Source organism: Capra hircus, chromosome 26, assembly GCF_001704415.2.
Source record: "Capra hircus breed San Clemente chromosome 26, ASM170441v1, whole genome shotgun sequence".
NCBI lineage: Eukaryota > Metazoa > Chordata > Mammalia > Artiodactyla > Bovidae > Capra > Capra hircus.
Window position 1 is genome coordinate 30,742,357 of NC_030833.1, and position 13,638 is coordinate 30,755,994.

At 41.1% G+C, this 13,638-nt stretch overlaps 1 protein-coding gene across 1 annotated transcript in view; it reads left to right on the forward strand.

Annotated features, from left to right (window-relative positions):
* Positions 1-13,638, forward strand: part of DNMBP (dynamin binding protein) — a 114,041-nt gene that overhangs the window by 34,084 nt on the left and 66,319 nt on the right. Inside the window, exons 3-4 of the mRNA XM_018041450.1 lie at positions 469-591; positions 7,672-9,681. Of these exons, the coding sequence (XP_017896939.1) occupies positions 469-591; positions 7,672-9,681 (2,133 nt within the window). The remainder of the gene's footprint in view (positions 1-468; positions 592-7,671; positions 9,682-13,638) is intronic.

Below are 13,638 nucleotides of genomic sequence, written 5' to 3' on the forward strand. Positions count from 1 at the left end.
AACCCTGCCCATCTTTCAGACTCAACTGTAGTTTTTTTTTCATAAAATTTTTCATCTTCTTCCTGACCCAGTTTCTGCCTTCTCTGAACTTCCATAGCAATTTGTATACCTATGAGTTGACACTGGATTTCAGACTGAATTATTGCTTATGTCTGAATTAGATTTTATGTCTGAACTAGATTTCAAGGTCTTTCAGGGCCAAGACCATCTTACTCTTTTTCCCCTCTGCAGTGTGCCTTTGATAGAGTGACGGCCATTAAATGCTTATTGGACTGAATTGCACTCTCTGTGTTCTGCAGGCACCTAATTTTGTGCATTGCACATTTTCTACAGTAGATTTTCCAGCTATGAGTACTCAGTGAGTTTTTAATTTGGGGTCTGTAAATGAGCTCAAAAAAAGGTTTTTGTCTTGGTACACAAATAGAAAAAAGGAATTTTAATACTGGAAATGTTTGCTTTTATTTTCAGGACAGTTCCCCAGCAGTTTTGTAGAAGTTGTTACCATTCCCAGTCTAAAAGAGGGCGAGAGACTGTATGTCTGTATCTGTGAGTTTACATCCCTAGAACTGAACAGTCTTCCTCTCCATCGAGGTAAGTTGATCACCTAAGAGTAGTCTGTTTAAAATAATACTGGTGGGGTCAGTCCAGTTTGACAACTAGATCTTTTTTGAATTTTTATAAGTTATTAACCTCTAGAGAGTCTTCAATAATACCAAGATAGAGCTGACAATAATAAATCCTTATCTTTGAGTAGCGTTTTATAATTTCTACAGTATTTTTTTCTCACAAATAGAGTCTCATTTCATTCTCTATATCTTGTGTAGTCAAGTCTTAGGTACTAAGACTTATTTATTAATGTACAATAATAGAGCAGGAATTGTGGTATGCAAATTAAGGCAGAGATGCAGAACATTCCCATTGCTACCCAACTATTAGGTAATGTTATTAACGTTCTCATTAGAACAAGTTTAAAAGGAAGTGGTTTTAAACAGATAGTCATAGTCATGTCTCAGTGATATTTCAAGTATTTCTTGCTTCATGTACTCTGATAGACTTGAAAGAAAGTGAAAGTGAAGTCGCTCAGTCGTGTCCGACTCTTTGCGACCCTGTGGACTGTAGCCCACCAGGCTCCTCTGTCCATGGGATTCTCCAGGCAAGAATACTGGAGTGGGTTGCCATTACCTTCTCCAGGGGATCTTTCTGACCCAGGGATTGAACCCAGGTCTCCCACATTGCAGGCAGACGCTTTAACCTCTGAGCCACCAGGCGCAGACGCTTTAACCTCTGAGCCACCAGGGAAGCCTGAATGTCTAAAGAGTGACTAAACCATTTCAGCACACATACGTATGTACATACATTTCTGCATAAGCACAGAAACCAGTAGTGTTCCACGAACTGAAGCTTATGATCAGTGCAGTTTTGTGACTCACAGCAGTCATTAGAATTGTATGATTTATTGGATATATTAATATTGTTACTTACTCTTCTGAGTATGGCACTAAATGGATAGACTTAGTTTCCTTTTCTTTTCTTTTTTGGGCCATACCTCAGGGCATGTGGGATCTTAGTTCCTACCAGGGATCAAACCCATGCCCCCTGCAATGGAAACAGTCTCTTCACCACTGGACCACCAGGGAAGTCCTGGAATGGGCTTAATTTCTTAAACTATGTACATATATGAGAGAGAGTGCACACCGAGGTGGGGAGAGAGACCAAGCAAACTCCCTAACCTTTATTCAGTGAGAAGAAAGCAAGAGTGGACTTTGACCTTAATCCTCAAAATCAATTGTCAGAGTTTCTTGTCTTCACTTTATACCGAGCCCTACCTCTGTTCTGAATACATTTTTGCTAATCAGTGTTGCGAAGACAGAAATAGAGGAAGATGTTATAGCAGGGAACCTTATCTGTTCATAACTCACAGTTCTTCCACTGGAGGGTTGAGTTCACGTCAGTCAGACCAATCAGAAGGTGTGGAGAAAGGGCCAGAGCCCAGTGGCTAACAACATTGATACGACTTTGTTATCTATTATTCTGTGTATAACAGTATACTATATGGGAATGTACAGTATGTCGACAACATTTAAGGAATTTGAGAATGTGGCTTCTGGAATTAGTCTTTCCCAATGGCTTAGTTAGTAAAGAATCCACAAGCAGTGCATGAGACATAGAATATGTGGGTTTTTGATCCCTGGGTCAGGATGATCCCCTGGAGAAGGAAATGGCAACCCACTCCAGCATTCTTGCCTGGAAAATCCCATGGACAGAGGAGCCTGGTGGGCTACAGACCATGGGGTCTCAAAGAGTTGGACATGACCAAGAGACTAAGCACAAAGTTGTGTTAGGTACTAAACAGAGAGACTTTCTGCTGAATGCTTCCCTTGAGAAGACTGGACTAATGTGTTGTGAACTTGCTTTCAAGTTAAAATCCACCTCAGGAATCCCAGGGCCACCAAAGAAATTGGTGTGGACCTTTCAGCCACAAGTCACCTCTCCGAAGACTGACTCAGGGTCAGGCTGGATCCTGGAGCCTGTAGATCTTATCTTAAGTAGATTTTAACAAGTTAAGCCTGAGGAGCTCCTCTGTCCATGGGATTCTCCAGGCAAGAATACTGGAGTGGGTTGCCATGCCCTTCTCCAGGGAATCTTCCCCGCACAGGGATCAAACCTGAGTTTCTTAAGTCTCCTGCACTGGGAAGTGGGTTCTTTACAACTAGCACCACCTAAGAAGCCCCTTAAAAACATAAGCAGAGCTCAGAAGGAAAGAATGCTGAGCAGGAGATGCAAAGGGAAGGAGATATATTATTAATTGTTAGTGGTTTTAGCTTGTTCTCTTCTGTGATACTTTGCTGTCTGCCAGTTAACATGCTGACTATTCAGCTCCGTTTCCTTCAATGCTTTTCACATCTTTTAGTTCTGTAAGTCTTCTGATGAGGACGTATAGCCTTTGAAGATGAGGAAGCTAGGTATATGTATACAGTTTTTAATTTTGAGGGAAGCTTAGCGTGAGACACAGAAGTGACTTTAATTCCTTTGATTTCCTATTGTTTTATACTACATATGGTTTATGAAGATCCGTGTCTCCGCTCATGAGTGTATACATCCCTTTATCCCTAGGACTTTATCTCTAGTACTATTAATCCTGTTCCTTGTTGTTTCTTTACCTTTCCTTTGATCCTTCAGTGTAGCAGGGAAGCGTCTCCTCTTCTGTGATTTAATGTATGTCAAGAGGGATTTGGAAACCTTTAAGAGCATGTGGAATAATGTTTGAGACCCGTTTTGTTTTATCATGCTGCCTTCAGTTGTTATTTACTTACCTTTCAGAAGTATCACTGAAATAAGAGAAAAAGTATATCTACTATAACTAAATTATATTATTTATATATATGTGTAATTAATATATATAGTTGGGCTTCCCTGGTGGCTCAGAGGTTAAAGCGTCTGCCTCTAATACGGGAGACCTGGGTTGGGAAGATCGCCAGCAGTATAGTTTAGGGGTAAGAATTCTGATGTCCCTAGATTGAAATCCAGCTTCACAACTCAGTAGCTATTGACTTTGGTTTAATTACTTAAGTTCTCTCGGCCTCAGTGTCCTTATCTACAAATGATAGTACCTACCTCAGGGTAGTCGTGAGGACTAAAGGAGGTTATACATTAAAGCACCTGGCACAGGGTAAGCACTCAGTAAATATTAGCTATTTTATTGTTCTCATCCTGGAGCTCATAAGTGTGCTTCAGGGGGCCTCATTTCTTGATAATTATGTGAAGTTTTGTGTGTATCTGCATTTTCCAGGGAGATTCTATTTGGAATGAAAACCACCAGTGGTTCTTCCAGCAGGTGTCACCCTTCCTCCTTTCCCTGAAGCTTCCCATTTGTTTTGGTCTGTTCCCTATAGTTGGAGTTATATTAAATTCAGAAACAAGTTTGTCTCTTAGAAAGACCAATGCGATTGCTATCCTAAAAAATACAGAGAGGGGAAAAGAGAGAGACAACAAAAAAAGTATGGCAAAGAAAAGACAGTGAAAGAGGAGAGAAAAAAATTTAGCGATGAAATATTTAATTGCCTTATACAATACAGAATGCTTTTTCCTTGCTTACAACCCCATGCTTCTAGACTACCTTCCTACCCCAAAAAAAGACCAATACAAATTAAATTGATAAATGTATTTATAGTTAGATAAATGATAATTATCAGTTAAAGCACTTGTGTCTTAAATTTCTGGTGTCATGTGCGTGAGATATCAGGATTAAGGTTCTGATATGGCTCCTGTGGAAGCCTCGGTAAAGAGTGTGGTCGATCTCCATAGAGCACAGAGTCCCTGGGCACTAGGATTCAGTGAGGACCTAATACCTGCAGAGCCAGACTCTAGGACTTTCTTATCATCCTATTCTTAATGCATTTCTTGTTCAAATGTAAAATAAAAATTTAACCAGAAGAAACAAGCACTGTGGTGACTGGGATTAATTGTGCATAAATAAAAGCCTCAGGCTGACCCTGAGAGTCACCCCACTTCCTATTTTTCTATTCTTAAAATCTGGTCACTGTATTCCAGGAGTTCCTCATATTGTTGTTTTTGAAGTCTAGAAATGACCACCAAGTAGCCTCCATCCTAAAGAATCAGAATGCAAAAAACTCAATAACAGGGCTATATAAAATAAAAGTATTCAACAAAATTATCTCTGAAGTGCTTTTCAGGGACTAAATTGTGACTTAAAAAAAAATTCACCTTCATTATATAGAAATAATCAACAGAAAGCAGATAATTCTGCATTAAGCCTGCAGATAATAAAGCCTATCAAAACAGTCACTCAACAGAAAATAGGGAAACAAATCCTACTGTAAGGATTTCATAGAGATCTGGCATTACAAGAAAATATTCGGATTCTGCAGCTTTAAAAAAGCGAGTTCATTTCAAAGCCAGTAGAGTGGGAGTTATGGCACACTTTTATTCTTGTTCACTAAAAGGCTTATTGTATCTGAACAGTAACCATGTCTCCAGTGAGTTTCTCCTGTGGTCCAGTTGGAATGGGGAAAAGTCACTTGTAATTCTCAGGACCCCAAGCTCTGACCAATGGGATATTGAATCAGAAATTAAGGGGAAAATAGAAATACAGGACCAAGACCCTATTTTTCAGGAACATCTAAGCAAATCAGTATGAAATCAGTGAGAATGATTTAAGGCCTACCACTAAATGCAAAAATCTTACATTAGGAGCTGTATAGTCTATAAATATACAAGTGTCAAAATTCTTGATATAAGTGATAAATTCTTTAGTAGACTACAGATGACCAAGATGTGTGTAGACCTCTAAAGTTTATTAGAGAAATATGCTAAGGTTTCGAATGGAGAGGCTTGTTTAGGAGACAGTGAAAGTCCCCTTGTGTGGATTAGGTTCTCGGAGGTGAGATAATATTGGATAGCTGGGGATGGGGCAGGGGGAGGTTGTATCTGGATGTGAATGCCAGGTTGCATTGAGGTGAAAACATAAGAACAGCCTTTTGGTAGCTTGGGCTTCCCTGGTAGCTCACCTGGTAAAGAAGCTGCTGGCAATGCAGGGTTTGATCCCTGGATTGGGAAGATCCCCTGGAGAAGGGAAAGGTTACTCGCTCCAGTATTCTGGCCTGGAGAATTCCATGAACTGTATAGTCCATGGGGTCGCAAAGAGTCAGACATGACTGAGTGACTTTCACGAACACTGTCTTTTGGTAGCTTAGTAACTAAACCTCTTTGGAGAACATTCAGAGCAAGCTTATTTTCTTTTAATATATTTCAGGTAGTAAGAATAGGATTATTATAGAAGAAGCCTTGATTAATAGGAAGAAGCCTTCATGTCCCATGGTAAACATTTGAACAGGGGAAGAGTATGATAAAATTGGTAACGTTTATAGTCTTAGTTTGGTAGATTGGAAGAGACAGTGTCTGGGGAAAGTTTTAAAAGAATAAGATGATGAGAGTCGGACTAGATGGTAGCAACGAGCAAGTGATGAATGGAATAAAGGTTTTGAGAGAAGAAATTATAGAACAAAAGGAAGTTGGCAGCATGGAGCTAGTTTTGGAGGGAAGATATATTTATTGGGAAATTGAAGAATCTTCACTAATAACGAGGACATTGAGTGACTCCTGTGTGAAAGGCATTTTACCAGGTTTTTGAAATAAGAGACGTGGTACCTGCCAGTATTGCATCTAATTCACTTCGTAAGAAGATAGACTTAATTTTTATAAAAAGAGTTTATAAATTGATACCCTAAACAATAATCCAGCATTCAAGTATGCTTGACTATAAAAGGCCTCATGATTTTGCCAGGTGCTTGGCTCTCTTGGTCTTATTACTTGGGCCAGTTGCATTCCTTAATCACCCGTACTCATGAAAGGGAAATTGGCTTAGATGTTAAGAAAGTTAAAAAAAAAATTAAAATTGATAATCTACAAAATGAATAGTTCATAATTAGAAAATTAAAAGTTTGCTGCAAATCTATAGAGGAATTTGTTCACTGGGGTGAATCATAATAGGTTGAATTTTAGTTTCATTTTTTTCAGAAACAAGAGCTGTGCCCCATCTTTTACACTCATCTTCTTCAGCAGCAAGACAGATGCTAACTGTTTAGTGTGTATTTTGTGACGATAGCTTGAAACAACAATATTGAAATTAGTGATTATATTCAAAAACAAAGTCCTGATTACTTGAACACTCTTTTAAGATTTCATTATGATGTATTTTCAGGATAAGGATTGTTCAGGAGGGACTTTGAAGATTTCTTTCTTTGCTGATTTTTTATATTGAATACAACTTAGTGTGAAAAATTAGATCAATCTATTCAAAGGCTTCTAGTGGAAATGAATATGTTCTCCATCATTTATAAATAAATCCGGTGGTACAAACTTGTTGATAGTAGCATTTCGCAACCTTTTTGATCCTAGGATTCATTTACATTCTTGGAATTTTTGAGAACCTGAAGAGTACTTGCGTTTGTGAGTCTATTAATACTTACATTAGCTATTAAAGCTGAGAATTTTTTTAAATTATCAATTTATTTTTTTAAATGCATATTAACATTAATAACATGAATAACATTTTATGAAAAATAACTAGTTTCCTAAACAAAAAAAGCTTATTGGGAATAGTAACACTTATTTACATTTTTCGCAGATGTCTTTAATATTTGGTTTAGTAGAAGAAATCTAGGGAATTTTCTGGTGGTCCAATAGGTAGGACTCTGTGCTTACGCTGCTGAGGGTGCAAGTTCAATCCCTGGTCGAGGAACTAAGATCCTGCAAGCTATGCAATACACTCAACAGTGTTTTAAAATTTTAATTTAAAAATAGAAGAAATCTAGATTCTTTTATTTGAATCAGTATTCAGTTTGCCACATTACATTGTTTTGGATTAAGTGAAAAAAAAAAATAGTTTTAACCTCATAGACCCTCTGAAAGATTCTTAGGGATCCACCCCCAGGGTTTTGAGGACCACATTTTGGAAACCACAGGTTTACAGGAACATTCACTCTATTATCACTAAATTGTCAAAAAGTGTTTATGCCCTGAAAACTCTAGGTTTACATTCCCTTGAATTTGGTAGGTGTTTAAGATGATGAATTGTACTATTACTTATACCACTGTCTTCCTGGGGTGATAATGGAAGTCATTATCTCTGCTTCTCTTTTCTTTCTTTAGGTGACCTAGTGATTCTTGATGGCACTCTCACTGGTGGCTGGCTGCAGGGCCGAAACTGCTGGGGTGCCCGGGGCTTCTTCCCATCCTCGTGTGTTAGGGAGCTCTGCCTTTCCTCACAGAGTCGGCAGTGGCACTCACAGAGTGCTCTTCTCCAGATTCCTGAATATTCCATGGGACAAGCCCGGGCACTGATGGGGCTTTCTGCCCAGCTGGATGAGGAGCTGGACTTCAGAGAAGGGGATGTAATTACCATTATTGGAATTCCTGAGCCAGGCTGGTTTGAAGGGGAACTAGAGGGTCGAAGAGGCATTTTCCCAGAAGGTTTTGTGGAGCTTTTGGGGCCCCTGAGGACTGTGGACGAATCGGCCAGTTCTGGAAACTGTGATGACTGCATTAGTAACGGTGAAGTAGATACCGGTACAGGAGAAGAGAAGGAGCCAGAAGAGGACAGTGAGCAGCCGGGCACCTATGGAATTGCCCTCTACAGATTCCAGGCCCTGGAGCCAAATGAGCTGGATTTTGAAGTAGGTGATAAAATCCGAATCCTGGGCACGCTGGAAGATGGCTGGCTTGAAGGGTCACTGAAGGGCAGGACGGGCATCTTTCCTTACCGGTTTGTAAAGTTATGTCCTCAAACAAGGGTGGAGGAAACCGTGGATCTGTCACAGGAGAGCGACCTCACCAACATTCCTGACACACCTTTGGATTGTTCAGAGAACTCCTTAGAAGCAGAAGGAAACAGACATGAATTTCCTGAGTATGAAGCAGAGAAGTCCAACTGTGTTATTTCTGAAACATCATCCGTTTCTACTCCGGAGCACCTGACTTCTGAGTGTGAAGAAAACGAACAGTCTTACTGGGACGCGGACCCCTCAGGAGGGCCCCCGAGAAGCCCAAGTGCGGGGCATGAGGAGGTTTTTGTCAAATGCTCTTCCACGAAGGATCCTTCAGAGGTCGTCAATGGTGTTGCGTCCCAACCTCCAGTACCTTTTCATCCTGAACTGCAGAGAAACCAGTATTATTCTATGAGAGGAGGAAGCCACCCAAGCCCAGACCAGTATTCTGACTTTCTTCCTCCAGAAGCAAGGACTCGAGACTACTCCAGCCTACCTCCCAGAAGAACTTCATACTCCCAGCCGAAAACCCTGCAGAAGCCAGGGCCACCTCTTCACAGCGCCTCTTCCCTCACTGCCTCCAGGGCAGTCAGACCCAGCCAGTTGAGCTCTCAGCTCCACGGCCTGGCAAGATGTGTGAAAAAGCACTGCACACCCAAAGAAAGTGCTTCCAGCTTTTGCTCCGCCCCAGACAGACCAGAGATGAAGCCTGGTCTGCAAGACAAGGCACCTGCCCTGGAACCTATGGCACGGTCCCAAGGAGAAGGCAGCACGGACCTGGATTCAAAGTTGACGCAACAACTGATAGAGTTTGAGAAGAGCTTGTCAGGGCCCTTCCCAGAACCCGATAAAATTTTGCGCCACTTTTCAATCATGGACTTTAACTCCGAAAAGGATATTTTCCGAGGTTCCTCGAAGCTAGTGACTCAGCAGGAGTTGCCTGAAAGGAGAAAAGCTCTAAGGCCCCCACCACCCCGTCCCTGTACTCCAGCATCCACTCCTCCCCATGTGCCGGGAGACCAGAACCTGAGACTGGACCCACCCCTGGCAGTGAGACCCTCTCGCCCAGCTCCCCTGCCTCCCTCAGCCCAGCAGAGAACAAACGCAGTACCCCCCAAGCTCTTAACCTGTAACCGTCCTGGCCGGGAGAGCCTAGAAAAGGAGGGCCCGGAGAATGTCGACAAGACTTTGGACCAGACTTCCCAGTGTCCCTTGGTCCTGGTGAAGATCCAGGAGATGGAACAGGACCTGGATATGTGCCGCAGAGCTCAGGAAGAGCTCAACTTACTGCTGGAGGAGAAGCAAGAGGAGTCACTGAGGGCAGAGACCCTTCAGCATCTTGAGTTCTATGAGAATAACATTGAGAGTTTGAACATGGAACTCCAGCAACTTAGAGGTAAGTGATTAGAAGATAGTATATACTTGTTTCTTGATACCCTCAAGTCCAAATAACAGCCTACCCAAGTTTTTAGGGATATGTTACCATTTTTGATGGACAGCTAAGGAATAATTTGCTTTTTGTTTGTTTCTGTGGCTGCATCTTTGTTGCTGCGTGGCCTTTTCTCTAGTTTTGGCGGGCATGGGCTGCTCTCTCGTTGTGGTACAGGGACTTCTCAGAGTGCAGGCTCTAGAGCATATGGGCTTCAGTTGTGGCTCCTGGGTTCTCAGCACAGGCTTAGTAGCTGTGGCGCACGGACTTAGTTGAATTCACCAGAATGCTGGTGTATTCTCCAGTTGTATTCACCAGACTGCCAGAAGAAATAATTTATAAAGTAGGAGAAGAGTGAGACAACAGCAACTGGTCTAGGGCCCAGGGAGAGCATGACTGCATGCCCTTTGGCATACGTGCTGGAAAGCTCTAAACCTATATCTCCTTAAGAAAGTCAGTAATAGGGACTTCCCTGGTGGTCCAGTGGCTAAGACTCTGAGCTCCCAGTGCAGGGGGCCCAGGTTTGATCCCTGGTCAGGGAGCTAGATCCCACATGCTACAACTAAGACCCAGAGCAGCCAAATAAATAAAATTAAAAAAAAAAAAAAAAAAAGAAAGTCAGTAATAAAAAGTCCTCTATGGATCTAGGAGTTGCAGGATCCTAATAAATAAAAGCTGGGTATTCCCTGGAAAAAGAAATGGCTACTCACTGCAGTATTCTTGCCCGGAGAATCCCGAGGATGCAGGAGTCTGGAGGGCTGCAGTCCATGGGGTCTCATGAGTCAGACACGACTGAACAACTTCACTTTCCTTTAGATCTCTAAAAGTGAATGAAAAAAAAAAAAAGTGAATGAAAAAAAAATCCAAGAAGAAAGAGTATTATTGGAAGACCAGAAACTGAGTAATTTTCTGAAAAATGGAAAGCAAATGGATTATAGAAAGAAAGGAAACCTCTGTCTAAAATACGCTCAGGCAAGAATTGCTGTACCAGTGGGCATAGTTCTGTGGAAACTCCAAAATCAGGGGTACGGCTCTGGGAGGGTGTCTGGGCTCTGGGAGGGAGCACTTGCAGGGTGATGAATTAGAGACCAGCCAGGTTACTGGACCCACAGGTCATTTGTGGCAGCGGCAACATTTGCTCTCAAGGTAAAGTACAAGGGTGAGCCCTTAGACATGTCCTTAAGAGGGCGTTCATTTAATATGAGTAGCTGAACTCTTGGGGGAATGCCAGATTGCTTGATGACTTCCGAGGGCCTGAAAAGGAATCCTAAGGGAACACTGGCTCAGTGCTATATCCCCAAAGATACAGCAAGCTTCAGATTCTCCATCACCTTCTATACATACAGTTTTTGAGATATACTTGTAAACCATTCTTGCATTAGATGTACAGGTGGCAGAACAAAACTCTCTCAAATTCCAGGTGGCAATAATTTCTCAATAATGATACTTTTTAGAATTAGTAGTGTTCCAGAGAAATGTTATATTCAACATTCCAGTAATGGACTGGTACCAACGGATGAAACTGGTATTCTTTTTTTATTCCACTGACCTTTTTTTTTTTTAATGTAATTATTTTATTTTTGGCTGCACTGAATCTTCGTTGCTGTGCCAGGACTTTCTCTAGTTGGGGCAAGTGGGGCTGCTCTTCCTCGTGGTGCACAGGCTTAGTTGCTCCGTGCCACGTGGAATCTTGCCCAACCAGGGATTGAATTCGTGTTCCCTACATTGGCAGGCAGATTCTTAACCACTGGCCCACCAAGGAAGTCCTGTTCTACTGACCTTCTTTTTCAGAACTAATTTAATAATTCAGCTGTTTTTTCCTTTAATTCTAAAAGTTCAGGGCAATGAAAGACCCACAGTAGGTGGGTATAGTCTTAATCAGAAAGACTTTCCTTTGTCTGACTCTACCATATACAATATTGGCAGTGTTACTGTTGAACTGATTGATTTTTAATAGGTGTATTATTTGTATCAATCGCTAATATGATGAAATTATTTCTTGCAGTCACTGACAGTGCCTCTTCAGGTCATCTTTCTCTGTCTTCATAAAAAAGTACATGCAGCAATATAAGCAGTCCCCTGGAAGAGGCAGAAATTAATCAGTTTGAACACCAGCCTTTAACGCTCCAGTACAGTCCCATACAATCTCTAATCTTGAACTTTAAGGCATAAAATTTAAAACTTTAAAGAAATTGTGTATTTTTGGCGGGATTTGGTCTTCGTTGTCGCATGTGGGCTTTCTCTAGTTGCGGCGAGTGGGTCACAGCCTTCTCATTTCAGTGGCTTCTTCTCTTGTTGCTGAGCATGGGCTCTAGGGTGAGTGGGCTTCAGTAGCTGTGGCGCACAGGCTTAGTTGCTTCGCAGTATTTGGAATCTTCCCAGACCAGGGATTGAATGTCCCCTGCATTAGCAGATGAATTCCTAACCACTGGACCACGAGGGAAATCCTTAAAGAACTTTTGATATAGTATTTGTCTAATCCTGATTAATATTTAGTTATTTATATACCTCTCCATGACAATTTTAAGCCTAATGAGAAGACAGTTCCTAAGAGATAGTGGGTGTGCCATTTCCCACGCACCTGGTGTGGTGTTCAACATAAGTAGTAGACTCAGTAAATACTTGATGAGTTGAATTGAGTTTAACTGAATGAAATTGAAGTTTCTGCTCTACCTTCCAGAGCTTTCGAAGATCTCCTACCTCCACTGTTTCTTTGAACTTGGACTACTAGGGAGCTAGGGACTATTGATGCTAAGATTCTGGCTTCCTTGTTAGATATAGTTAATAGTAGCAAAGTAGTCCAGTCGTGAGCCACACCCAAAATTAAGTTATTTTTAAAAAAATTAGGTTATTTGTAGCTACTGCTCCTTCTACTTCTTTTTTTAATAAGAAAATGAATGGGCAGATCCCTAGCTATGCTTATGGTATTGTGGGTATTTAATAGGAGTTTGAGAAATTAGAAAAAATATATTTAAGAAACACTTCTAATTGCAAGGCTTAAGTATAGGGAGAAGGGGTATGACTTTATTTATTTGAACTGTAGTCAGTTGGGGGCTCTGGTTTGTGCTTGGTGGTTTTAGAGCAGAATATACATGACTATTTCGTTTACATTCAACTCCATTTTATGGGTATCAGTGTGAATCTAGTTAGACCAACAGGGAATACACTGAATGGATTCAATTTAAGTATAGGATGGTGTATGGATTTCCATGAGAGCTCACACATAAATGTGTATAGCCTTTATACTATTCTTCATATTGCTCCTTTGTAAGACTCTGGAATTATGCAGTCATGAGGACTTATTTACTAGAAGCTCTATTTTCCCGCCCCTCTCCCCCAAATCTGACGTGTTACCTTTTCTAGTTTTCTGTTTCTTGTAGGTATCTTTTAGCTTGGTTTTTATTTTCTTTACATATGGTAAGGATAGTTGTTATATAGTCTCTAGGGGATGACAGAGGATGAAATGGTTGGATGGCATCACCAAGTCAATGGACATGAGTTTGAGTAAACTCCAGGAGTTGGTGATAGACAGGGAGGCCAGGTGTGCTGCAGTCCATGGGTCGCAAAGTCGGACATGACTGAGTGACTGAACTGAACTGATGATAATTTCAAGGTATTAAGTCTTGCTGGGAGTGTCTTTAATGTCACATGGTTCTCATTTGTGTGGTCTGCACTCATCATGTGTCTGGTTACCTGTTTCTGTGTGCTAGTCATAGTGTTTGGAAAATATCAAGATCTGAGATGAATTAAGACATGCCTCGAGAGAGGATTTGCATTTCTTTCTGTCAGGTGCTTGTGGTCAGCCAGTGTTTCCAAATTCCTGAAGCATAGTAATTGTGAGGTTCAGAAACAAGAAATTGGAATTCCTGGTAATTCCTAAAGTTATAAATTATTCTGTATTTTCTTAAAAAAAGGCTCTTTATA